Below are 27564 nucleotides of genomic sequence, written 5' to 3'. Positions count from 1 at the left end.
TGATCCGAGAGACTTTTTCCATATTTTTTTGTTCACTTGGATGAACTAAGAAAGAATTTGAAAGAAATTTATACCAACTATGCACGACCGTCGGCGATACTTTACCATTTTTGGAGCGATTTTTCTTCATACGATCGCTAAACGCGTTTCGCTTTATTTATGTGCGCTTTTATGGTACATGGCATTCTGTGTGTGTGTGTCTTTTTTTACAATAGTCTCTACCCTGTCGTGGGCCGAATCGCCGAAATGTCTAGCAGTCATCACATTTTATTTACAGTTTAAAAGGATTCTTTCATCCCCTCCCCCGTGTCAGGTCACGTGACGTTGATCTCCTCGTCGCTGTCATCGGTGTCGCCCGCGGAATCGTACTCGTCGTAGTACATCGCGCCCCCTCCGGACGCACCCCCAGCATTAGGGTCGGACGAGGCGCTACTGTTCGATCGTACCGATCCTCCCACAGTTCCGCTTCCCGGACTCAGTCGCATCAGAGCGGCTTCTCGATCCCGCTCACCTCCGGCCGGAGGATAGAACCCGGCCATTCCGAACTGACCCACGCCAGCACCACCCGCTCCAGCGTTGGGTGGCCGATGATCTTCAAAGTCGAACTTAAACTCTCCACCACCACCACCTCCTGCCGCGACGGCGGATGGTTTGAGCAGCTCGAATTTCGACTTGAACGTGATCAATGGCTGCGCGGTGGGTGGCTTGGGTGAGGCAGAAGGGGTCGGGGGTTGTGGTGGCGATTGCGCCTGCGTTTGCGTCTGCGGATCCGTTCCCTGCGATGGTGAAGAGGGCGGGGGCGACAGGGACGACTGGCGGTCGGTGCGGGCGTCCGAGAGGTCCGGGTTCGGATTGTTCTTGTTCGGAAGCGTCTGGTCGCGAGATCCACCGTTCGCCAGCAGCTCGCGTTCCTTCGAGTTTCGCCACTTCATGCGTCGATTCTGAAACCATATTTTTACCTGCAACATGAAGGTAAAGAGAAATGAGCACATTATTAGAATTATGCATAATCGAAAGTGTTTGCTTCAAATAGTAAAAATATGGCCGTTGTTTCAATCTTTGAAACAAACAAACGGAAGACTTGTAAATCATATTTTAAGTTTAATACTCAACCTATTTCGGTATGAATGAATCCCGGTTCATAACAAAAAAACATTTATATGAAACTCATCCACAATTTGATTTTACTAAAAGTGTGAACAAAACAACTCATAAAATTCTTTTGTTACCAGCAAACTACTAAGCAATCTTCATGTTGTTTGATAAATTGTGGCTCTTAAAAACTGCGGGGAATTCCATGTTGAAATAGTTTGAGGGGGTTAGAAAAAAGAAAAAAAAGGCATCAAACCTACAAACGTAATTGCTTTCTTGTTATTGTTAATTTTAACTTTACACTTTAAGCTATTGTATGTTTTCTTTGCATTGTTGTAATCTTTCAAGCCAATAATTTCTTTCTTTTGCTTCAAGTGCCTGCGATTCACATGCAAAAGTGTGCAAATGATTTCCCTAGTCGTAGTGCAAACTGATCAAAGGGTTTAATAATTTTAAAGCGATTTCATATGTATTGTACCACAATAAAAAATCAAAAGGTGCAAAAGAAGAAGAAAAGAATAAAACTATCGAAGAGGAAAAGGTATAACAAAAAGTATTTTCCAACAGAAAGTCATGATGTTGGCTCGATTTAAAATTTGAAGGCTATAATGTATCTTAAATTCTTCTCCTGATGTTTCCCATTACGACCTCGCTATAACATATGTACCCGATGAACATAAAAATTATATGACAATATCTTAGACAAGTATTATGGATTTCAGATCAGCCTAACTTTGGTCTCTGTTAAAGAAATTTTCAGGGTATTGGTAATGTCTTTCAGGGTATTTGTACCTCACCGCTTGAGGCCCTAGGATAGATTGATCGGCCTCTGTATGAAGACATTTAGAAATAGAGGCAGTAATAGTTTCTTCCATTAGGAATGAATTTGATTCGTTTTGATCTAAATTAACATCATTAGAAACATCATTAGAAATGTATATATAATTCAATATCTAGTAAAGGAAATCTCTCAAACAACAAAATACAAACAGTCACCCTGCAGCATTATCAAATTTCATGGCAAATTTCCTTGCTGAAAAGCAAAGGCAAGTTCGATTCCGCACAGATTGCACACTTTGTAACGGATTCGATGTTTACAATCTATCTACGATTCGGAAAGCGGCTCCACGATTCCAACGGTCGGCCACTGTTTAATGATGCTCAAGTTTCATACTCTTCGTCGATCGGAGAGCAACCATTGGGAAGATCCTTTTTCAAAATCATTTCTTATTTGTATGGTCCATTAAGTGAGTCCCAGACACACACAACAACCCTCATGGCTCGGTCTGCACTACTTCTCCCTTTCGTCGCACGTAACATCGCGTCGGCCCACCGTAATGACAATGGGAAAAATGTTCTCGACGGAAACTCAATCAAACTTGCCCTTGCCGAGCTCGTGTGGAAACTTCCTTCTCCAAACGTCGACGTTTGGGTGAAGGTTCTACAAACTCAAACTAACCATTCCACCCACGTTCATCTTCAAGGCATGGCACTTCCGTTGAGAGGTAGGCGAAAACGGAATCGCTCCCAACAAGCCATCAGGCATATATCTGGCGTTCATCGATTTTTCTTCGTTTGCCATCCTAAAAAGCTACACGTTGACAAGGACGTTGGTTTTAGTAGTGCGTTGGGTGGTGCAAGTAGTGCCACACACCAACCTGCCCGAAATAAGGGCATATTTCACTTACTTGGTGTGAAAAACGGTGAAACAAAAAAGCTTCAATGTAGCTATATCCTTGGCGCTGGCAACAAAGTTGTACAACAACCTCAACCAGCGTCGCGTAACGTTCGGCAAGGAAATGTTAGGTAAAAACGTCCGAGTAGGGAGTAGGGTGGGGTGAATTTTCAAAGTGTGAACTCACGCAGAGGGAGGTAAATTGCAATTACTCATAAACAGATCCGGATCGTTGTGCTCGCACCTTCACCATCGAACGAATCGCCGGAATCGTACAACGTTGCCCAAACAACAACAAAGATACAACCCGGCCCCCACCGGATGGTTTGCGCCGGACAAAATCCCCAACACCTCGTTTCCGGCCACAGAATAGATGAATTTTCCCGAGGGGCTACAATGTAGAGAAAAACCCCGTTCGCCACTCGAACTGCGATGGTGACGACCACGAATATCCTCCAGGGTGCAGAAGGACGCCCGGGCAAGGTTTCCGTTTGTCGTGCGACATTTTCCGGCAGCGAAGGGTGCCGCTCTCACCCCGCCACCAACTCTCCTTTCCCCTGGGACGACACTTTTCTCCGTCTGCAAACCCCGAGACCGGTGGGGTGTAAATGCGTGCGTGCCGCATATAATTCAAAGCAATACATTCCCGCCTTTTCTCGTAACTGTCACGGGCAGACACTTTCGGGTGACAATTACGTTTTCCGGCGCTTGGCCATCACCACCACCTTCAAGCAGAGGAGGAGCAGTGAAGTGGAGAGGGTGAGGGGGTCCTACGAAAGGCGAACCTTACGGGTTTCGCCGGGTCCGCTCCGGCGATAACTAATGACTGTCATCGGTCGGTGGGTTTTGGTAAGAGTATCGCATTCGGACTCTTCCTGGGAGGTTCATCCAGTCGCCTTGGAGTTGTTGTGCAGTCGGTGCAGCAGACTGCAACTAATTGCTGCACAAACTGACCGGGAGTCAGCCCCTAAGCAACGGCGCATTGAAGGATGCAGCCGGATAGCATAAATGTTGCAACTTGTGGAGCTTTTTCTCTGCGAAAGATTTTCCAATCTACAGTGGAACTAACATTACTAGAACATGTAACGAGTTGCCTAAAAGTATTATAAATGTAACCAGCTTTATACAACGATAAAAAAATTGATTAGCATATAAGATTATTTTGGGAACATTAAACATGGAATGATCTTCTTTGAAAACCAAAATAGTAATTATTTCAAATAATTTTCAAGATTAAAACGTTTTTGCATAATTGAATAATTATGTTTCACTTTCCTCTCAGATATGCTCAAAAATATCCATTGAAGAATAAAAACTACCCTGTTTCTCCAGACCTAGTCGGGTGCGATTATATTCTTGAACTAATTATTCAATTCAATTTCAATTTGTAGATTAGAATTTTAGCAATCATTCTTTCAGCAAAAGAGTTTTTGAGTCTTATTATGTTGGTTTAGCATGAATCCTTATGATTTGTTTCGTTTGAGTTTTAAAATTTAAAGTTACAAATACTTTATCCTTGCCAAAGTGCCTGTAAAAATTAGAGTTCAAAACATAATATAGTACATCAAACTTAACATAGTACAACAAATTCTGTTTTGTACGCTTAACCAAACATTTACGGTTAGGCCGTTCTTTCTGGTAAAAAAAAAACAAATAAATACATAGATGAATGAAGACACGTTATGAGGAAATCGAAAGCAGAGAGCAGAAATTCAATTTCAGTTAACTAAAGAAAGGATAACAACGAAAAACAATTACAAAAAATGATAGCCATTGGCCACCCTGTAACTTCGAAAACTAATTTTAGTTTAAACTTGTTTTAGCTGTTATTAGTAATCTGCGTCTATAAATATTAAAACAAACCAGTTTCTATTCTTTTTTTTTAGTCTATTCAGTTTGTTTAAACTTGTAAATGAATCATACTGACACATTTGAAGACTGAACAAAATTCTTTATACTATTTTCTGGCGCGAATAGCCCAGAATTTTATAAAATAACGAAGGCCTACCGAATTCTCTCTCGGTTCGACATCGCTGCGCCAAGTAATCCGTAGGGAATTTTTATCTCATACCTCACAGAATAACCTTCCCATTGCTGTTATTTTTGTTTGAAAATTGTGACGCAAAAATGAGAAACAAATTGTTCAAATTTACTGCACAAATTCGTCACGCACTCTGTATAATCTTATGTACAATTACTCATGTTGGTCTCCAAACAGAAATCGTCTTGTTAGCCACTGTCTGTAGAGATCAGTATCTACTTTTCCCCATAATAGTTTGGAAAAAGGTTCCAAAAAAATCACAAATAAAATAAAACAAACTTCGTTAATCCATTGATAAATTGTATCCACGAGGATTGAGCACATTCACATTCCCCAAAAAGTTAGGGATTCACCTGCCGCCAGTGAAAACCACACTCCCTGGGTTGGCCCTTCTCCAAATGATGTTATTAAATTACAATGCACACCTACTAAATGGCCAATTGGTTGACGCAAATTTTGCCCCTCTGATTTCACGCTATTAATCAAACGACAGTCCGTTTACAAACTTTCCCTCACACACGCCTCCACCTGGAACCTATGGAACCCGATGGTCAACCCGATGGAATTAAGCCGAACTCGTCATAAATGAAAATATTTGTTTTACCGCTCGAATGGAGCTTTGCTTCGCAGAGGAGAAATTTACAGCAGACAACGACGAAGCGATCATGCTCACGTCGTTTGACGTCGTCATTAAACCGGTGGCTTGAGTTGTCATCCGATGCGGTGGGTGTATGTTTTTCTTTCAACTCTTTGAAGAGTTTGCCCTTGTCAGTGACGCCCACCGCTTTCGACCCGGAGCTTCGGACTTGTTGAAGGTCAATGTACAGCTGAGACTGCAAAGGATACTTAAGCATTTTGTAAAATGAAAATTTCAAGTTCGGCGATCAGTTTTGAGCTCTTGATATTTTACGGCAGTAGCCAAGTCAGAACCACATTAACAACTCAATTCGAACCATTGCTTGTCTGGAAAGTCATCATACAGTGGCACATTTTCACCATCGGTTCCGGAATCCAAACTGACGGCGCGTGACGAAAAGGTAACGATCAATTATCCAGTGTCTCGATTTTCCTCCGGCCGTCAGAGACTCTACTGGAGGTGAAGTTTGATCGATGAATTTTGACACCGTTTTATGTTTTGTTTTTGCGGCCCCTTTTAATGCTTTGGTCGCACAGGGAAAAAAACAACCGAGCGGAAGGATGACATCACGTTTCTACCGAGGTTGAAAGGACGTTAAAGGGGGCACTTCTGTCATCGTCCCTGTTGCGTGCCTACCAAACCTGAATGTCCCACCAAACCTCCAGCTGTCGGCGTTTGGACCTTCTGTGGCCTCACTTTTGCGGTCTCATTTGTCATCCGACAAAGCAGTTATCAATTAAATCAGTTCCGCGTTCCAGTTTCGCTCGGGAACTGGAATTGTGTGGCAAATTCGATGTGCTTCCTGGCCCGATCCCGGTTCCTCGCGGACTGCCGCTCATCAATCACCGCTAAACGTTAGGAGTGAGTGCCCGTCAATGGGAAGACAAAAGTAACCACCCGGGTTCCCACAGTGATAATGTCAACCCGGGGGCTAAATCCACTCGAAACCGTAATCAGATAATCTCGGGAGCACTTGGCCGTTTAAGTCCCGTCCCAAGGGGAAACTCGAGACTGCATGTTCTGTGGCTTGTGCTGTTTGTGAGGCTTACTTTTACAAATAAACAAACTACATGCATACACACTCAAACACAAAGCCACCCTCCGGTTGCCTTACACGCTCAAAATACGTCGGAGTAAAAACTCTTCGGGAAAGAAATCCGGCCAACGTTAGATCGTTTAATGCCTTACGGCAATGACAAGTAAATATTTGAAATTCTCCCTCGCTCGAGGAAAAGATGCCTGCAGTGGGTGATTTTTCCCGAACGAGATTTGTTCCCCTCACCCACCCTGAAGACAGAAACGTATGTTCCCGAGGGTGGTAATCAATTGCAGCGATGCCTATCCTTCCCGGGCAGGCGTTTGTGGTTGTTTTTTATTTATGTTTCCTCGGGCATTCGGTCGTTCGGATAGGCACGTGTATCGCATATCGCACGCAACGGTCCATTAAGGACAAATTTGTTACGCTGTGAACGTGCTGCTTTGCGTGCTGAATCTCGGTGGCGGCTAATCTGTTGCCTTGGCTGATTGTTCTATTATCGAGTTATCACAAATGATGTGGAAGATTGCCTAAATATCCTGCAGGAATACATCAAATCGCAGAAAACCAATTTCTAACCGTGCGTTGCAGAAATGTGTCACATTCTTATGTAGACGAACAAAACGTTTGTTTTCAAAGGAATGTCTTGATGTTATTAACCACACCTTGAAATGAAAATAATGTTGAGAGCAAATTTTTAAATCAAGTTTAGGACAACTAAATAAGGAAAAAGTGTTGTTTGAATTTGTTTAAATTTAAAGTTTTCTTGAAATTAATAATACGACAAAATGAGTGAATTGAAAAAAGAATTGGTCCATTCACGTGTTCCTAGATATAACATCAATGATGACACTTAATCAAACTACTCTTAATTTTCGTGTTGAGTGGAATTGGATTTAGCCAGATCCGGATTAAGCAACTTCTCAGTATTTCATTTTGTAACTTCACTAGCTTTGGAATTGAAATATATATTTCCAAGCATTCAATCAATTGAATAGGTTAAAAGATCAATATTATTTGTTTCCAAAATGCTAGTAGACTTAACTAATCAATGTGGTCATTGGCACAAAGATGGTTCTTTGACTTTGTGATATCACATGACAAATAGCAATTTATCTTTGTTGTATTTAATATTCAATTTTCCCATCACTCCAGTGAAGCTTCTTTTCTTACCTACACAAGCTTGTGAAAAACAAACAACAATACTCCGTTATTGAATTATGAACAACACAACCAGTTTTCGTTATAAAAACGCCTTTAATTACATCCAGTTTCAGAGCACCTTCATCATTCAACCAAGATTTAGAGCCTTAGATTTAGAGATCCAGGGTAAATAATAACAAATAAAATAATCAGCAACCACTTTTACCCTCATCGTGTTATTTCAATTGAGAAATTAATGAACGATTAATTTTCGTGCTATTCGTGCGGCCGATTGCTCCGAGGAAATTAATAGAGTACGGTAAGGTGGAGAAAAGAAAATTCATGAATTTATTGAAATTTCCCTTCCGCCAAACCAGTTGAAGCCCCCGACAGTTCGAAAAACATTGGCCATAAGAAGCAGAAAAAGTCACACAAACGCCAGGACCAGGGTCGGCCTCTTTCTTACGGCATCGGAATCATTTCACGGATCATGATCATCAATGAGATTACTTCCCTTCCCCTCCCCGCCAACTCCTACCGACCAGTGTGGTGCACGAAGCGCGTGGGAGATAAGGGGGAGGTGGAAAATATTCATTACGTTTCCACCGATAACAATCGGATTAAATCAATTTCCAGCTTCTCGCAATGAACCTTCCACGAACGTCGAGGATACGTGAATCCTCCGGTGTTCCTTTTCCAACTTCATATTCTTTATCCAGGTCTCTCTCTCTCTCTCTCTCTCTCCCTCCGTTGCTCTGTACCGTTCGTTCCTCTCGTGCCTCTAGCAATTTGTGCATGTCCAAAGGACGATGTTATGAACAAGCAAAAAATAATCATCAAAGTTGGAAAAATGTCATCCGCAGACTTGGAGAAAAGTTCGAGAGCACATACAGCAGTCGTGCGTGTGTATGTGTGCACCGGAAGCACGAGAATGTGCCATTCGCTTACGTGTGTTTGTGTGGGAAATAAAAAGAAAAATCGGGTTTTTCCTTCTCAACCCGAAGTAGGAAATAATCGCTTCTTTATTTGTCATGTTGTACACTCGTGATTGTTTTCTCTCGAGGCATTTCGCATCGCTTTTCCGGCGACCCCCGATTTGCCCCGAGGGGCGAACCGGGCGAACTGGGCGGGTGATGGTGTTTTTCAATCTAGTTTTTCCATCGACTGCCGCACAAGCAGCTTGTGCATGAAGTTAATGGCTTTTGGTTTTCTGGTCGTTTTCCGGTCGAGTGCATCGGGATTATGGAGCAGATTATCACGATTCGGCGCCGTTTCTTCGGGGGGAAAAACAAGCAAGAAAGTGGATGCGACTAGGGAAAAATAAAACACTGAGAGCAGAACAGATTTCGTCCCTTTTCCCGGCGCCGTGGAGGACGAAAGAGGTAAGGCCACAACCGCGCACAGATGTGCCGGAGGATGGATATTGTGGTTTCAGCAATTGAATCATTAATCACTGTTTGAACCTTTGCGAACTATGGCATGTTACGGACATTTTAAATTTAGGAAAAGTTTCCAGCACTCAAGAAAAAATTGACTAAAAATGGCTTTTAAACGGTTTTCTGCTATAGACATTGTAGCACTTGGCGTGTTTTATTAACAACCTGGTAAAGCCTTGTTGTCATGAACAGCATCATTTATTTTTCAATTCCATTTTTGATGCTTTATATTTATTCGCTCTAATATAATTAATTACATTAATTACGCTTTAAGAAAAGCGCCAAGCATTTTGAAAAAATGGTTTTATTTTATTTTCGCGATGTATATACAATTTTCAAATCAACCTTCTTTTTTTTAGTTTCCAGACGGAAAATGAATGCTCATAATTGTTGTAACTACAGTAAAAAATTAAACTCAACATAGAAAACGAGAATAATTTTTAACATGTAATGAAAAAACAAATTTGTACGTTCCAACTGGGTTTCAAAGAATAAATTAACTTGACTGCATCAACCATAAGTTATTTGAAGTTTACAACGAAAATGAATAAAAATAAAATCATGTTGTGAAAAGCACATTTCGAATTTTCATGAAGCATATTTTAAAAACTCTTTTGATGGCTATGATCAATCACAAAGGAGATCGAACTAAATATGAATTAACAGAATCCTTTTTAACCTTTGCATAGCCTTTTATAAAGAACGGCTTGGAAAATATTTCCGTTCATACATCGATACCTCTTAACCTTAAGTGGAAAATCGGAATCCTCAACAAGACACCGCTCCAGCACACAGCATGGAGGAACTACACTCAGGAGTCAACAGCCATGATCTACCCTGGTGGTGGTAAATCGTCTGCTGGTGGGGACATGATTCACCGTTTTTCCCGATGGCGTCTGCGCACTTGCGTCCGTGTGGAAATGGAACGAAAACCGCTTCAATCTGCTCACGCGCTCCCCCACTTTTCACTGTGTGGTTAGTCGCAAGACTTTCTCCACTCTTTTTTTCTTGCCAGGAAAAAACCCAAGCTAGAGCAGAGAGCACATAAGACCGGACCAATTCTCTGCCATCTTGCTTTCCCTGCAACACACAAGCCGAGAAAAATGGAGCACGGTCGAACGGAAAATTCTATGTTCACTATTGCAACCCCGGCAGGGCGGAGCTACCGAGTTGTGGGAGTGTGTGAGTGCACGAGAGGACACGTATATTTCTATTCATCTCATCCCATTGCCATTTCGGGAGAAATCAAAGGCTTCCAGGGACCGTTTCGATATCGATAAAATATCAACTAATCGCCAGGTGACGTTGATGGTCGTAATGCCGGTATTGGTTTAATCGGTGGCTCATTGTCATCGCGCACAAATGTGGAACCCGCCAAATGAGCGTTTCGACAACGAGGGATGAATAAATCATTACGCTTGTGCCCGATAAGAATAACGGTCCTACCTGAGAGTCCTTGAGGCCCAACCGTTCCGCGAGCTTCTTGCGGTCCGGTTTGCTGATGTACTTCTGCAGCTGAAACCGCTTTTCCAAGCCCTTCCGCTGCGAGTCTATTAGCGTGGGAAAGGAAAACAAATGTTACTGGCCAGTCGTATGGGGTTTGAAATTCTTTCACCGACGCCCACTTACCAGAGAAAACGGCCCTCCGCATCATCCCCCGGCGTGGTTTCCCTCGGGTGGAGTGAGCCCACGGAAAACCTTGGCCCGGCGGGAGCGGAAAAACCTGCGGTCCACCTGGAAAGCGACGAAGGAAACGGCTGGTTAATTAAAAGACCCTGGAGTACCATCCCCACCCGTCCACCTACCCGGCATGTAGGGATTCCGGCAGTGCGCCAGCAGCGAATGCAGGTGCGGGTGGTTGAGGCTGTGGTGCAGGAAGGGCGTTGGCCGGCTCGGAAGTGGTTTCGCTATGATTTTATTATCTCTCGGCTGCAGGGCGGCCACCGCCGCCGCCATCCGCCCGTCGTCCTGCAGCTCCGGACTGTTGGGCAGACTTCCGGACTCGCTGGTGCTGTTGCTGCTGCTCTGGTTGTGGTGGTGGTGTTGGTGCTGGTGCCCGGGGTGGCCGTTGGGGCTTGCGCTGTTGTGTGAGCCACCGTTCACCTGGGCAAGATGTTGCTGCTGCTGCTGCTGCTGTTGTTGTTGCTGGGGTGACAACGGATGATGGGAAGCGGGTGGTCCTTGCTGCTGCTGAGGATGGGGATGATGATGATGCTGATGGTGAGGGTGTTGCGGATGATGCGGATGGTGTGGATGAGCGGCTAGGAAGGCCGGGTTCGCTAAGTGGTTCTGTTGGATCAGGTTCTGCTGAATGTAAGGCCAAAGGTGCTGTGGTTGAATAAATTCTGCAAAAAGAAATAGAACACCCAGGAAAGATGAAAGATACCGTGTTTTTTTGTATTTTCCTACTCCCCGAATGGAACAATCTGGAATAGATCCAAACGGTTCAAGAGCAAGCAAACTTTCAAACCTATTTCGGAAGGCCACAAACCACGGAGACGAAAAACGACCTCCGACAATAGAGCGCCTAATAATCTTAAACAGGTTTTTAATCCGTCTAAACCGTGGGGATTCCATCGACAAGCTGCTGCCTATTTTTTTTCAATCTCCCAGGAAACCCCACACAGCGAAGGTCGCATATAGACTCGCATCGTATCGTACTCTACTTCACCTCTAATTTCATTTACGACCTGCACGAGAAGTACTTCCCGCAAGGAACGCTCGGCTAGCAAATGGCTGGGAGTTTCCAAAGCAACCCCTCGCCTATTTTATGACACCAACCTCCCTAGAGAGGACCGCGATAACGGCTGGCGGCACAAAGTTTTCACATAAAAACTTCCACGTTAACACCTTGTCGTGGGACGCGCTAAAATGTGCGGAAGTGACTCCGGAGTGTCCCCGGGGTTCCACGGTTGCGCCGAGATCGTCAACACGAACCTAACGTTCACGGGCGTACGTCTTGAAAGGGTTTGACAAAAACTGGCATCCGAAGAACTTCAACTCAGGAGTCGGTTTCATATGCGGAACATTTTAAGGAAGCGACCGTTCTGAGGGTCTTCCCGCTCGTGTGTGTTCCGTGATTATGAATTTGATATCCTCATATCTTTGAGCCTTTATCAGCTCACTTGCAAACAACAGGATGCCAACACGTCACTTCCAACCTGACTTTCGGATGGATCGGGAGGGTTGTTTTGTTCGTAAACATTCTAATCATCGTCTTCCCGTTCGCAACCCTTCTGCCAACACACCAACACTCCCAACCCACCAATCTCACCACCTGCCAAAAACCGGATGAAACTGTTTGCCTGCGAGCCTAACCATGCGAGTCCTTCTTGTTGGCGCCAGTTTACGCTAAATTTCCAACCGAACCAATTTATACCTCAACCTACCACGCACACGTCAGCCCGACATTTTCCTATGTGGCGATCGTGGTGGGTCCTTTTGCTTCCAAACGGTGTGCTAACCCTCGGCCGTTTGACTGACGGCTGCCAGTTCCGGAGCGGATGATTTGTTGAAATGTAAAACACACACCACTCGGTTAGGAACTTTCTCTCCCAACGTTGGATGAAAACAATATCCCGTGTGTTTCTGAAATTTCCCGACGGGCTTCGGTTGTGGGAGCCATTTTCGAGCGCCGTAATGCAGCTCCAATTCGAGGGCAGATATTTCCCAAACGAACGCTATTAGAAGAAGTCGGTGGCGGTGCTTCGATGCTGTAAACCAGGGGTCGACAAAGTCCGGTCCGTGAGCCAAATCCGGGCCACCAGCTTCATACAAAAAACCCATCTCAATTCTTACCGGATTTTTTCAGGATGTCAGGTTTGGTTTTTTTTCCTCAAATGAAGATTAAAATTGTTGAACGAGTTATTAAATACCAAGCAACTTTCTCTTATACTTTTTGTTAGACTTTTTCTATCACACTTGTATTATTGATCGTTCTTGAATTTCCCAACATTGTGAGTCTAGTAAAAAATCAAACAGCAATAATACGTTTACTTTGCATCAAAAATAGCTACATTCAAGGAACACAATTGTCAAAACCAGTACGATCTAAAATGAGGCTCGCAATATTGAAAATTTATCGAAGCTGAGTTATTTTAGTTGCTCAGAGAATAAGTCAGTAATGCTAAGCTTATTTAAAATAATTTGTATACCGTATTAACTTCAAGTGCAATTTAAAAAATCATTTCACTCTACAATAAACCAAAATTTTTATGTTGATTTAAATTCAACAAAAATAAGTATTAAATTGTTTAAATAAGTTTAATGATAAAATTTCAAATATTTTGGCTTATTTCACTTTTTTAAGTAACTTTACTAGTTAAAAAGTTGATCATCGGTTCAAATCGGTTCGATATTACGTTGAAAACATTAAATCATCTTTTAATATATCTGACCCGCACTTTTGGAACCTCATAAACCATCTGGGCCTTTTTGGAAAACGTGTGCCGACCTCTGCTGTAAACCGATCCTCGATGGCGTTCGAACAAAGCGTTTAGTTGGGTGTGTTTCATCTACCTTGGGGAAATTTAAATATAGGTTGATTTAATATAATTTCCTAGAAATGCCAGAAGCTTGACGTGCAGTTCATTTAGCGACGAGTTGCATTTTGATGTGGCGATACCATTTTCGTGGAAATGTAAATTTATTTTACGCTGCTCGCTGACGAAAGGCATGAGCGTTTGATTAACAGGCGAGGTAAAGGATCAGCAATAACAAACCCAACGGAATAGTTCCAACAACAATACAGTCAAGCGAGCGGAACGTCATGAAACTTGATGGCAATCGAGAGACAGAGTGGAAGTACAGGAGCATCCGGAGAGTTTCCGGTCGGGTTCCACGGTTTACTTCATCGTCTACCACAAACGCTGATAATGATGATGATGATGATGAAGCCGATCGTCCCTGTTTTGCGTCCTCAATTTTCCATCATTTCCGTCCTAATCTTTAACAAAAACAAAAGGAGGATCCTGCGGCTATGCGGATGGAACTTTGATGGCTTTCCGTTCGCTGGTAGTTCACCCAGCTCAATAACATCCAAGCTCTACCGAGAGTAAGAGACCCGGAACCAGCACTGGCAGGCTGTAAAAACATTGGATTATAATCATGTTTAAATTATTGTCTCTCGCCCCGTAGTTCGATGCGTTGTTGCACTCGCACGCCGGGTATCCTTAACTGGTGCTTCGCAGGGGATCGACATTACTCGAGCCAGCGGCCAGGACATCCAGGAGCGCACCAGGAACCATAGCGCTTTGTGGCCTTCCCACAGCGGGATTCACCCGTCAGCATGGGATGCTTTTTTAACGCACCCGGGTATTGCTGTTGTTATTGTGTGCCATTTAAAACATGGCTTGGGTCGGTTGGAAGCATGATTGGAAACAGTGTCGGGACCCTTCAACGGGATGCAGCAGGGGCGGCGGCATTCTGCACGCTTCGGTTCGATCGATGAGCCCCTCCGCGCTGGTCTTCAATCAATGTCCTCACCGCTGCACACGGTGGGATTTGCCACCAGTTTCCCACCTCCTTTTTATTGCTCATTTTTCGTACGATTTAACGATTATTGTTGTTTTGCGCGCGGGGTCTTTCTTATTTTTATTGTATGCCCTGTTTTTTTCATGCTCCGGCTGATTTACGCTATGGGCTTTTAAGGATCAAACGGGTATTAAGTTGAGCGTGTGGCCTACAGAGCAAAATGTGTGCAAGACAATGCTGCATATCCCTCGAGGTTGGAAGATAAAGTCCACAGCCTGTTAACATGCTTCCGAAGCTGTTTATTGTCGAGGTCAGATTAGCGATAAAGAAACAGTTTAACGAGAGTTTGATGGAGTGTCTCGAAAAACAGATTTAGTGATTTATTTATAGGTGACCATTGCAAAAAATGGAAATTTGGCCAATTTTCACTACAATTATTGCAATGTTTTAGAAATTTCTAACCCGCTTGATTTAAAGATTTACAAATAAGTTTTATGTTTACGAAAGGTGAGGCAACGTGCAGTATGTAAGCAAAACAAATGTGTAAGTTGCTGCCTGTTAAAGCTTTGTGCTCAAACTCCATCATTTTGAGTCTAGATAATTTTTCATAACGACAAAACACTAGCACACAAAATTTGTTCTGACAAGTTTAGTTATTAAGCAAACAATAAGATAAATAAGTTAAAACAGAGTAATTGAAATATTCTTCAACTGGTCAATATCTGTTTAAAGCTGCGAAAACAAAATAAAAAGTCAATACATAAATATCACATAGGTCATGGAGCTAGGTCAATACATTATTTTTGTGCCACATTTTAAAACTATTTAAACATAGTCTTCATTAAAATTCAAGTTGTATAGTTGAAGAGTTGTGAAAAGCTAGGCTACCAACGACATAAAAGAACCTTAACAAACCGCACGACTTCATGTCATCTTGGTTTCACAGTCCAACATATTCAAAAGAATTTTAGGCTTAGATACATCATATGATCATTGCTGTGCTCCTTTTTCCCACAAACTGCTAGGAAAAAACATGTTCTAGAAGAGACGAACATGCTTTACAATGGGCCGTTTGCCAACAATCAACTGGACACGTACTTCACAAGCATAATTAATAAGCAATTCATTCAGCCCATCACTCTAAGTGTTGTCGCCAACGGTTAACCACGAGCTGTATCAAACTCAACCCAACCACCTTCGCTCTGCAAACCCGTTCCTCCGCCAAAACACGGGAATAATGTTGAGGATCCATGCTCCAGCATCGGTGACAGATTTTTTTTATTGTTTCGTATTATTCTTCTCATCCCGCTACCTCCGAAACATGTAGTGCAATAACAAATTACACAGAATAATTTATATGCATCGCATCGCGACAAAACAACAACACGCTTCGTCGGGCTCCGAAACCGCCCATTATGTGCGACCCACATCGAGGGATGCCGGCGGGGGCGCCGAAAAAGCCTACGGAATCGAGTGGAGTAGCATGTACAATTTCGTTCTTTTATGTCAGGTTTGAAACCGCTTCCCAGAACATCATGCCAACAGGGATACGACACGTTTTCGAGCTCTATCGCTTGTTTTTCTTTTCTGCTCGAGTTGGAGAGGTCCCAAAACATTCAAATGCCAACGCGAATGCGAGATACTCAACGGCAGATGGGTAGGAAAGGTTTCATAATTATGTCAAAACCCCATTCAGAGCCATCGCGAACAATTTTCACCACTTGTGGCGGTTCCGTCCGTTGAGGTTGGAAAAAAATCATCAAATCAAACAGATAAGTGCGAATTGATGTAAAAGTTGAAACGAAATAAAAACACCAAGGAAGTTTCTAATAAAAATATACTATTGTTTTTTTACTGCCTACGTTTAAATTGTTTCCACCAACTATTGAAAGCTGCTCAACTGAGCAAAACAAAACACTTGTGCTTGTTTTAAATATCATCACAAAACGCTTGACATAGCTAACGTTGGATTGGACAAAAACGGACCTTAAAGGGGTTGCTGTGGGATGTATCGGTAATAATTTTCACAACAACCATTTTCCCGAACTCCTTCCGATCCGCCTCCAATTGGTGGTTGAAATTTACATGATATGTTTTTTCCACAATTTTCACCATCCCGTTGTCTAGTGTTTCATCCGCCTGGCATACAATGTTATAAATATTCATTACAATCACGGTGCTCGATGAAACCCTTCTTTTTCCCTCCCTTTATCCAACCTCATGATGCTTTTTACCCTGTGTCTTTTTATCACTATCAACACTATCGCGGAGGGGATCCAATGGAAGTGAGCAAATTTTTCACCGCTTTTTTGTCGATGCATGAAAACCGCAACATCGGACACGTCCAGCAATGAGGTGGACGAATCGGTCGGTTTGAGGTTGTCCGCGCGCTCGAGGTTCTGCGTTACATAAATTGAATAATTTAAATCATCCCACTCACACGCACATCCGTGGTGTACCGCACGTTTAAATCAAACCACGCTTGGTTTTTGGTTCCATTCGAGCATGTGGACGATTTACAGCGATTTAAAAGTTGCTGCTTTAAGCTCCCTACCCAGCGTCGTTATTGTTCTTTTCAAGGCTTCCAAGTACTGACAATATTTCAGCACATCCGAGGGCCGATTATCAGTTCGTTCTTTAAGCACGTTAACTTAGTTATCCCGAAACTTTCCAGCAACGCACGACGACCTTCTGGAAGAAAGTAAACTTTTCCCATTCACTATCCGCCGTACTTTTAAAAGCTAGATAGAAATATCGATTTATTTTAGCCGGAGTTTCGTGACCGAAAGTCATTTCCCCGCCACGTACTCCGCCGTTGGTTCTCGTAATCGAGTGACAGAAACGATGATCATAACCATAACCGGCCGACGGTAACTTTTGCGCTTAAATCCAGACTCCCAGCGAATCGAGTCGAAAGTCGATATCTTCTGTCTTCCAGAACAAACACACACAAACACGCACACGCGCAAACCGAAAATAGCCTATTGTCACGAAAACAAACACACACACACACATGTGCCCCACAAGGGAGAGAAGAAAACCCTCCCCATCCCAGCCCGGAGGAAACATATGTTCGTCCTAAATTGAGTTAAACGAGGAAAACACTTAGCACGTAAACTGTACCAGATTTTGACTGCACAAAATTTGCTCGTCCGATTTCTTTCCCATCCCCGACTTTCGGGTACGTGTTGTCGGTTTCGGGGAGGATATTATTTGCTCGTCCCGCTTCCCGCGCACCGGATGTTTCCTCCGGCCCCAAGCGCCCGGTTTGTGCGAAAAACCTCCACCCGAGGCCATTGTTTGCCCGTGCAGACTCCCAAATCTGTCGAAGTCGAAGGGAAAGCGAATGTGCTCGGAAAAAATCTCCACCTTCCAAGGCCTACCAACTGGCGCGGGAAGCACGTACGGAGGCGAGGCGAAGATTTCCACCACCCGTCCCCAATCCCCTTCCTGCGAGTCTGAAACCCACCCGGTTGACGTCGCCATCGAGGGTGGAAAATAATATAATTTGCGTCAGCTGGCGGCTCACTTAGAGGATCATCTGACTCTCCGTTCAGGGGGCCCATCGAGAAAGTTGAGTTGTCGATGAAATTGGCATCGTGTTCGGTGAGAAGGAACTCCTCCACCCCCAACGCCCGACCGAGGGTGTTCTTTGGCGTGAAATGTGAACCCCGGGAACCTCATCTCGACGCGTCTGGGCCGAGAGCTCGTTAGCAGCACGAACATGTTCATACGCCTGCTGGGACCGTTCCGTCGGTTCCTTAAATACCGTCCCAAATGCAGGCGGCAATGGTCCTTCTTAGTCCTAAACTAACGCCCGCTCTTTCGCTCGGGGCAGAGTTTTACTTTTTCTGCACGAAGAAACCAACGCGGTGCAGTTTCGGGCCGAAAAGTTCTTGCACCAGAAGGTCACAATTTCGGACGAAGCCATTTTGCGGTCATCGGCTCGCATCGGTAGATGTGTTTATAATTTCATGTGCATCCTCAAACGACACGCGTAACTACGATGGGTCGCTTCCGGAAACATCGAGTTCAACATACGAACGGTGGTACGATGCTTCCGGAAGCCGTTCCTAAGGACACACGTGTAACAGACTTCCGTTGTTCGTAGGAAAAAGTGCTCTTTTCCAGAAACTCCCCCAACGGTGGGGAAGTACGATGGTAAGAAGGAACGTTTTGCTGCCTAAACTGATACCAAACGAGCCTTTTCCTTCCGACGGAGGACGACGGAATATCGATCCATTGATTCCTGGTCTAATGTCACCGCCAGACGTCGATAATCATAAACGAGCGCATAAGAATCCCATCGACTGCCGTTTTTCCTCCTTGTTTTGCGGAGAACTTTCCATCGCTCAACCGCTCCGGACGGTACTTGGGCCGTTGATGGGGAAAAATTCGACCAGCCCAAAACCGAACCTGCATCCGGTCCCGTGGGTGGTGGTGGTGGGCTGGTGCGAATGAAAACCTCGAAAAGTTGTCACCTCAACACTCTCACCGCCGGTACAAGCTTGGCGATGGAAATCAAAGCGATATAAATTAGCTTTTTCGCCTGCCCCCACCCACCTGCCTCTTCCGCCGGCAAAGTGGTGCCAAATCAAAGTGCCATTTTTAATAGCCTTCGGCAAGGAAATTAATGCTCTACCGGGGCGTAATGATGGCGACCGGAGGGTTTTGCTTCCGGTCTTGCACCGGAAGCCATTCCCCGCTTCATCACAGCACGAGGAGGAGAATAAGTGTGGTATAAATTATCGATAGCACATAATCAATTTCTCAGATCGGAGGACTTTTTTTCCTCAACCAACGAGCCTTTCCGGTCAGAGGCTGTGGTTTTCTTGTCGTTGTTGTTACGTTTGCCAATTTTACCATATTTTTTTTGTTTCTGCAATGGCTTCTTGATGAACCTTTCGTGATTGATTATGTTCGATGCATAGAGGTTAAATAACTGGGAAGACTATACAAATATTATTGTGTACAGTATTATAAAAGATTAGAATTATTAGTTTTGTTCAAAATATCGCCATCTGTTCAGATTTTTGTTATGTAATCAAAATCTTGATATATCTTAATATATTTATAAGTGGGATCAAGACTAGTGGAAGAAAACATCCACAGAACTGAACACTGAATATAAATAGTTCATATGTCTGATTGAAAGGATTAAATTGTGTAAACTACTTAGAAATCTTATATTTAGAATCACAAAAATCTCGGGGCTCATTACATATAATGTATCATACCTTGGTATAACGTATATATTACGGATAACGTAATATATTACGTATTACATCTATAAGGTTTTTTGTTACGGTATAGTAAAAAAAGGAAATAAGTAAATCAATGAATACGTCGCACTTGTAAAACGTACGGATGAAAACATATCTCTCCATTTTTAAATGAAAATCCATTAAAAATCATCTATCAGTTGTGCTAGTTAGTGTCTAATTTTATGTACGGACTATTGTGACGATGATTTGTGATAGAAAACTCGTACTCAGATGTGAGGCACCAGATCAAATTGCGTTTTGTTAATAGGCAAATGAAGAAAGTGAAAAAGTGTATGAATGTAGACAATAAATTGATACATTTGTATGTATTTTCACTTGCACACTCACTTGAACAGATATTATTCTGATTGACGAAGCTTTGAAGTAATCTTAAACCAAATTTTGAAGTATATTTCAACGATGCCTTCATGCCATTTTAAAATAAACACTTTTAGAATAAATTATGACTCACCATGAATGGCATTACTTAAGTTTTGTCTTCTCTTTTAATTAAACTAATGTACAGAAGAATGACTAATTTACTACCACTAACATACCCCCAGCTGAGCATTGATTTTCTCACGATAGAATGGTGTCATATCACCGACAAGATGTACCGTCTGCTAACAAAACTTCCTGCTTCTACAAAAATTTGCGTCAATCATGACGAATGGGGTTTTTGTCTGCCAACATCGGTGTTTGTCACTTGCACTTCAGCGCAAACTTGCTCCAAACAGCTGAAATGTTGTCAATGGCGGTGGGTCAGATTGTTCTCATCCGCAAACAAGGAGACGATGTGCGGGGCAATGAGTACGAACCTCATCAAATTAAACAAACCACCGACCGCCATCATCAGGCAGTGTCCGGCAGATCGTCATCGCCGAGTTGTTGTGTTGTGCCTGCGAGGAAACGCTGGAAACCACGCATCGACTGATTATCGACTGGACGGCAGTGTTCATCTATTTGTATAAATGAGGTGTTAATTGCATATAAATTATTCCTGCACCACGTGAGCGCCTCGGTCTGCCGTATGCGGATGCATACAAACCCACCAGTCGCCTCACTGTGTTTCCACCGAAGAGGACAGCCCAAAGAGAGGCTTGTCCATTTGTCGATGATAAACTGCATCGTGCCCGTCCCGGTGTCGTGGAGCTGGGCATGCAAGATGTGCACAAGTAGTGCAGCACGAAATGAGCAACGTAGCGAGCGTAATTGCAACGATGCAACCGGTGGATGTGGGCGCTTTTCGAGTGGACGCCCAAGTGGATGGAAGAAAAGTGCATCATCCGAGGGAAAGCGGGAATCATGCAGGCAACATTCCGAGTGGGTGTGTGTGTGTGTGGATGCATGTGTACAGCACTTGTTCGACTACCTTACACGCGTATCCGTTGGTGTTACGTTCTCGCTTGGACACTCGGCTGAGGAATGGGAAAGGACATCCTTCTTTTGTGTGCATTTGACCGCAAAGCGTCGGCACGAGGACGAGAGCGATATCAGATCATAATAATTACGCACGCCAATCGGATAATGGGATTGGCTGTGCGTCCCCATACCACAAAATGCGCCGCAGGATGTGGCTGTGTTTGACCGGGCTTTCGATACGTATTTTCCGACGGACATTCTCTCTCCACCAGTGACGAACGTTGATTGTTTTGTGTCACTGGTCGTGATCGAAATACGATGGATATTTTGCATTTTGCCGATACGTCACTGCCGAAAGGTTAAAATTTAGCCTCCCGGCAAGTATTTTAGTTTCAAATGTTTGACAGTTTGTAGCAACATGTCTACGCAGTGTCTTTGACGTGCCGGAGAAGTTTAATAATTTTAAAATATATTTTTGGATGGGAAATTCTATTAAAGGTGTAGTTACCTAACCCAATATAGCACAAATTAGAACAACTTGATTATCTGTTATATAGTTTTAGATTTTTTAATGCATGGTATTTTGTGCGCACTAAAAACTCGACCAATAGTGAACCATCGATTCTGAAACTTTCCACTCATTAAGTTTAAGAACTACAGATGTTGTTGTCGATTTGTTTGATCACTATTTTTCATAAAATCATCTAAATTGTACAATTGAAACTCAGTTTTAGCAACACAAACAAAACAAGCATGTGCTCATATGCCAAGGTGCATCCATCATTGTTACAAACATTTCATAGTGGCGCTGGAAACTAAAAAGAATTCTTAGGAATTACTCGTAAAACCTATGGCCAAAACCCCTAAAATTTACTCTTTATTTCCTGCTGCTTATTACAGAGTGTACACTTAGTGCTTGTAACAGAGTAAAATGGGCGGTTTTCCCGCTTTACACCTATTTTAAACTTTTCCTACATCTAATCTCGTTCCAGGTTCCTTTAACAGGTGCTGTTAGAGTAAAGAGTCAAAACCATAATTTTTTTCTCAATCCCTTCTTTACCGAGCATCGCCGGAGTGTTAGGCTAATTAATTATACTTTTTTATTAGTCACCCATAATTATTGTTTGCGTTACTTGTTATCTGTTGATACAGCGATTTAACCAAATAATAAAGAAATGAGCTCTTTGGTACAACGCAAAATGTTCAACCAACCGAAATTGTTTATTGCAGCATTTAGCTTTATTTTAAAGATTTGGATTATTTCTTCATGAGTTATTTGGCTCCAGTTTTAATAAACCATAATAAATGCGGTAAATACAAGTGGCATGTTTTTTAATACTTTACACAATAATGAGAGGGTAAAGTACTGAATACACACAGCAGAGTATTACTGTTGCGGCTCTTAGATTTTCATTATCACGTTCACACAACTACCATCTGCATAAGAGGTTCTATTTATGTCAAATACGAGGGTTGCCTTTTAAGTTTCGGGATTTGGAAAAACTGGTGATGCAATCTGTTAATTAATAATTTTATCGTAAAGTTTGATGTTTTTGAAGTTATCCGTTCTCAGAACGTTTTGACATACAAACGCTATGTGTGTTGTTAAAAAAATGTTTAAAGTTTCAATCGACAGGAGTCCTTTTTGAGAGATCTTCGCTTCTTCAGGTGTTGAAAAACGTTGACCTCTCAGTTTATTTTGTTACGTCCGGGAATTAAAAGAAGTCTTTTGGTGCTAGATCCAGGACTATATGGCAGACATGAGTCAAATCGATGTTTTGAGTACTCAAAAATGCAGTTGTTTGAGCCGATGTGTGAGAGCTCGCATTGTCGTGGTGACGGGTGATCCGTCGACGGCGGTTGAATTTCTTGATTTCTTGGAACACAACTGGCAAACAAATTGTTGTGTACTACTCAGAATAGACTGTTCTGCGTTGTTGTAGAGGTTTGGTTGCGATATATCCCGTTTTTCCGAAAAAACATGCGACCATTTGCTTAGAAGTGCTTCGTGCGCGAACAACTTTGGTTGGATTCGGCTCATCTTGAAACACCCATACAGTTGATTGCAGTTAAGTTACGGGCTCATTCGCGTAAATCCACGACTCATCACCTGTCACGATATTAAAGACGAGTTTTGAAGCACCGCAATCGTACTTTTCGAGCATTTATTCCAACCAATCGACACGAGTCTTTTTCTGAGAGATTGACAAATTGTGTGAAATCCAACACCAGCAAATTTTTTTTACAGTTAAGTGTTCATGCAATATTAAGTATATGCTGGTCCCAGTAATACCTAAGGTTGTCTCTATCTCACAAAAAGTAACATGACGATCTTGCAATATCCGTTCACGCACAGCATCAATTGTTTTCGGAACGACAACTGATTTTGGACGACCTTCACGAAATGCATCTTGGAGTGAACTCCGACCACGATTTAATTCTCCAAACCATCGATAAATACTGATCATTGATGGAGCTTCATCACCAAAAGTTGAATTAAGTTCATTCATGCACTACTGCTGTGTCAATTCACGTCGAAAGCTGCAAAAAATAATCGCACGAAAATGTCCACGACCAAATTGTACAATTCGGGGGACATTGACACTTTTAACATTTTTTTAACAACACAAATAGCGCTCGTATGTCAAAACGTTCTGAGTACGTATATCCTCAAAAACTTCAAACTTTACGATAAAATTGTTAGTTGGTAGATTGCATCACCAGTTTTTCCAAATCCCGAAACTTAAAAGGCAACCCTCGTAAAACCAATTCTTGTTTTCGTTAAAATTTCCTTTCTTTTCCTCCCCTATTTCCTTTTCCTGCCCCAATTTGCATATGTTTATGTAGCTCTATTTATGTTATACTTGTGTTAATTTTAAACTGTGTTTAAATAGCCCCATAGGTGAAACATGTTAACAATAAACATTGAATAATTTATTGTATATCTCTAGAAATATTTACACTTTAAAAGTAGATTCAATATGAATTTTTTAAATAATTTTTCATTTTTTTCGTAAGAATCAGCTTGTTTTTAAATGCTGCTGCTCCTCAGATTTTGATAGCCAGGCATTTGTACAAAAACGTGCATCTTTTATACGGAATAAGCGAATGATTTCAATACTGAAGAACCGAAATGTAAACACGGTTAATTTTAAATCTCGAAGAAGCATTCTTTGAAGAATTTGGTGGTTTTTAAAGATGTAAATGTTTTTTAGATACCCTATTTCGGAATACCGTATTGTTATACCATCTCACCAGTTGTTTGGTTTTCCATTAGTTTTGGTATTACTATAAGTTTAAAGCAGTTTAAAGCAGATTACCCCCAACACTGCAGCGAGCAACGGAACTTACCATTTCTAACTTTAACGCACTCCTTCTTATCGCCCAAGATGGCGGAGACGCTAAACTTCAGCACCGGCTTGGCGGTCTCCTTCAGGATCGTCTGCTTGCCGGGCGTGACGTACTGGCCGAAGCCACACTTTTCGCACTTGAACTCAAACTCGCCGCCCGCCTCACCCGCTCCCCCCGACTCGGACGCACTCTCGCTTTTGGTGTTGTTATTATTGTTATTGCTTTCCCCATCCGCTGGTCGTTTCTCGGGCCCGCTTTTCGCCACGGCTCCGGGACTACTCCGGCCGGCGCTGGGATTTAGCTCCGCCTGGCAGTGGCCACACTTAGCGCAGCAGAAGTCCATCTGGTCCAACGAGCCACCCTCGTCGGCCCGTGGACTCCGGAAGGGCGCCGGGCGGCCCAGGATCGTGACGCCGTTGGTCGGAGGCGGTCCGACCGGCAGCTCGTCGTCCGAGTACGCCGCGTGGCCGTGGTGCTGCTGGTGATGGTGATGGTGCATCAGATGGTGATGATGGTGATGCAGATGCAGATGATCGTTCGCCGGATGGTGATGGAGCAGATGATGGTGATGATGGTGGTGGTGCAGCCCGTGGTAGCTCTTGGGCGAATCGCACAGGCCGACCGTGTCTTTGGGCTCCTCGAACTCGTCGCTATCGGAAACGGACGCCAGCGAGCTATCGCCGGCCACGGTTCCTGGTGGAACTCCGACGGGGCTGGCCGCCTGCTCGCTCATGGCGTCCTTATCCTGCAGGATGCTGTCCACCATGAATGCCGTCGACATGGCCGTGGACATGATTCACTCGCTCACTCGCAAAATTTGTTTCGGTTTCAAACCCTTAAAAGGTACTCTTTTCCAACACTTGAGTCCCCGTGACTCATCGATCGCCTTACACTAGTATGATTTTCCAACACTCGAAATGATTAAATATGTGAAATCACACAAGACTCCTGTTTTATTATTTATTGTGGCACAAAAAGACAAATCACTCAGTACAACATTATCACTTAATGCATCCAAGAACACTCAATTAATATAGCCAAACAACCCCCGTATCACTCGATCACGATCACTTAATACTAAAACCTCCACACAGGTTGGTAATAGCTGTTATGAAACTATGTATCCATTTCGAAAAACGCCATCGAACGGAATGTTTTTCCCACCGAGAAACGATCCGAATTTTCACAGCTCTTTTAATGTTACTCGTCGTCGTCGTCGTCGTTGTTGACGCAGCAATCCACACAGGGCGAGTCCGCTATCACGAATGGCGCTTTACGGGCGAGCAATAGTCCGCACCGGTTGCATTGATTCCACTGGCGGAAGGACGAGCCGAGATTGTTCGCCTTTCCACGATGACGATGGCGATGATACGGTACGATGAGGGTACGAGAGTCGCATCAATTCATATTCATCACCCTTCCCGCGAACTCCGACTCCGAACTTCGCAACGAGATCCTCCTCGCTCACCCTGGCACAATCGTCATCATCATCATCGTGCATCGCGTGAAAGCATCATCGGCATTCATTCGCCTAATCCCCACCTCCTTTTCTCGATCGCAGGATTTTCCAAAAGGGGGAAATAGTCCTCGTCCCTTCGCTGGTAGAATTATCCTTTCACGCTCTTTCTCTCTCTCACTCACACTCGCAGCTCCGATTTGGGACTTCAAGGAAGAAACAAACACTAATATGTTGGTGCCTCTATCTCTCTCTGCCGCTCTTTTTCGCATGGAGGAAATGCATCCTTTATTGTTTCTGAGAAGGCAGCACAAATTGTGCTCGTAATAAGAAAAAGGATACACCAAAAAACCCAGGATACAGAATTTGGCGAGAGTCGGAGCGACAAAGGAAATCTCCGTAGGGACTAAAGCAATAATGGGTACCAACACAAGGATATTCACATACACACACTGATGCAGGGTACACACTCGCAGGCGTTTTCCGGTCCGGATGGTGTAAGAAATGGGCGGAGTTACGAGCAGCGAATATCCTCTTGAAAGGATTTCATTTTTATTTTCGCTCTCCCGCTCCGAAAGCGGAACCTTTTCTCGCGTGTTGTTCCGCGAAGGGAAATATTTAGGACTTCATTCCGTGCCCGCTGTTCTTCGGGTTTTATATGGAAAACTCGTAAACAACCGGGTACTGAGGGAGCGCCAGAACAACAAAAGGGGGAAAAAAACATCGTCCTTATCGGACCTTCGCTATCTTTGTTGCACACAAGCGTTCACTTATTTACTAAAAGCAAAGCGGGTCGTCTCGCCAGCTGGAGGAATTTTTCCGATGATCGTTTTTACTTCCTTTTTTGCCCACTGGTGGTTTGTCCACCAAGCAGCTAATGGAGTTTTCGGAGATGAAATATGGTGGAAAAACCTTCACACGACCGCACAACATACTCGAGCACATGATGCTAGGGTCGCTTCCCGCGGTAGTGTCTTGATTTCCTAGTATTTGTTTTTCCAGTTTTAGCTCTGTCAGCGTGTCCAGTCCGCTCTTCCCGGTTCGGCTCGATGTACTTAGAATTCATTCCGGGAATTGTAGTACGAGTAGAGAAAAAATTAATGGCGTCGTTTGCACCCCCATGCCTCCTTCCACCTCTGGAACCTGTTCCGTCTTCCGCTTGCAAATCATACACTTCCCATTCTGCTGCTGCTCTACCACTTCAGCACCATCCGGGATAGGGTTTTGCATAATCTCATTTAACTTTGTCCTTTCGGCCGAGATTGACTTTGTTTTTCTCCCATCTCGCATTCTCCTCCGGTGGAGTTCTCCATCTTGTACGCCGCTCGCCTTTTCTCCCCACTTCTACACCCAGCAAGACTTTTTGTTTATCGATATTATATTCCCCGCCAACTTGGTTCCCTTTCTCTCTCGATCATTACTTTTATTGTCGAGAAACATATCACCGACAGGAGAAAATGGGCGATAGCAAAATAAAGAACTCCCATACATATTATCGTTTGCCTACTCTCTCTCTCCTTTGGGAGCAAATGTTATAACGTTTTATTAACATGACTTTTGCTGCCAGCTCGTGTTGTTTTCAATTTTCCGCCTGGTAGC

General features: G+C 43.4%; 1 protein-coding gene across 1 annotated transcript; it reads right to left on the bottom strand.

Moving 5' to 3' along the window:
- Nucleotides 1-314: 314 nt before the first annotated feature.
- On the bottom strand, nt 315-25302 carry LOC131265766 (homeobox protein Hmx). Its single transcript, XM_058268070.1, has 5 exons — nt 24510-25302; nt 10866-11405; nt 10690-10794; nt 10507-10610; nt 315-959 (listed from the first exon to the last, which is right to left on the bottom strand). The coding sequence occupies exons 1-5, from the start codon at nt 25300-25302 to the stop codon at nt 315-317; spliced, it is 2187 nt and encodes a 728-aa protein (XP_058124053.1).
- Between the last annotated feature and the right edge of the window lie 2262 nt (nt 25303-27564).

The sequence above is a fragment of the Anopheles coustani genome, chromosome 2 (genome assembly GCF_943734705.1).
Source record: "Anopheles coustani chromosome 2, idAnoCousDA_361_x.2, whole genome shotgun sequence".
In the NCBI taxonomy this organism is placed as follows: domain Eukaryota; kingdom Metazoa; phylum Arthropoda; class Insecta; order Diptera; family Culicidae; genus Anopheles; species Anopheles coustani.
The sequence above is the reverse complement of the archived record's forward strand: the minus strand, read 5'-3'. Positions and strand labels throughout refer to the sequence as shown.

Coding starts and splice junctions, on each gene's coding strand:
- LOC131265766 (XM_058268070.1), bottom strand. CDS start 25,302: ATGTCCACGGCCATGTCGACGGCATTCATGGTGGACAGCATCCTGCAG. Junction 11,406..24,509: donor GTGCGTTAAAGTTAGAAATG/GTAAGTTCCGTT, acceptor TTCTTTTTGCAG/AATTTATTCAACCACAGCAC. Junction 960..10,506: donor TGGGCCTCAAGGACTCTCAG/GTAGGACCGTTA, acceptor TTCATGTTGCAG/GTAAAAATATGGTTTCAGAA.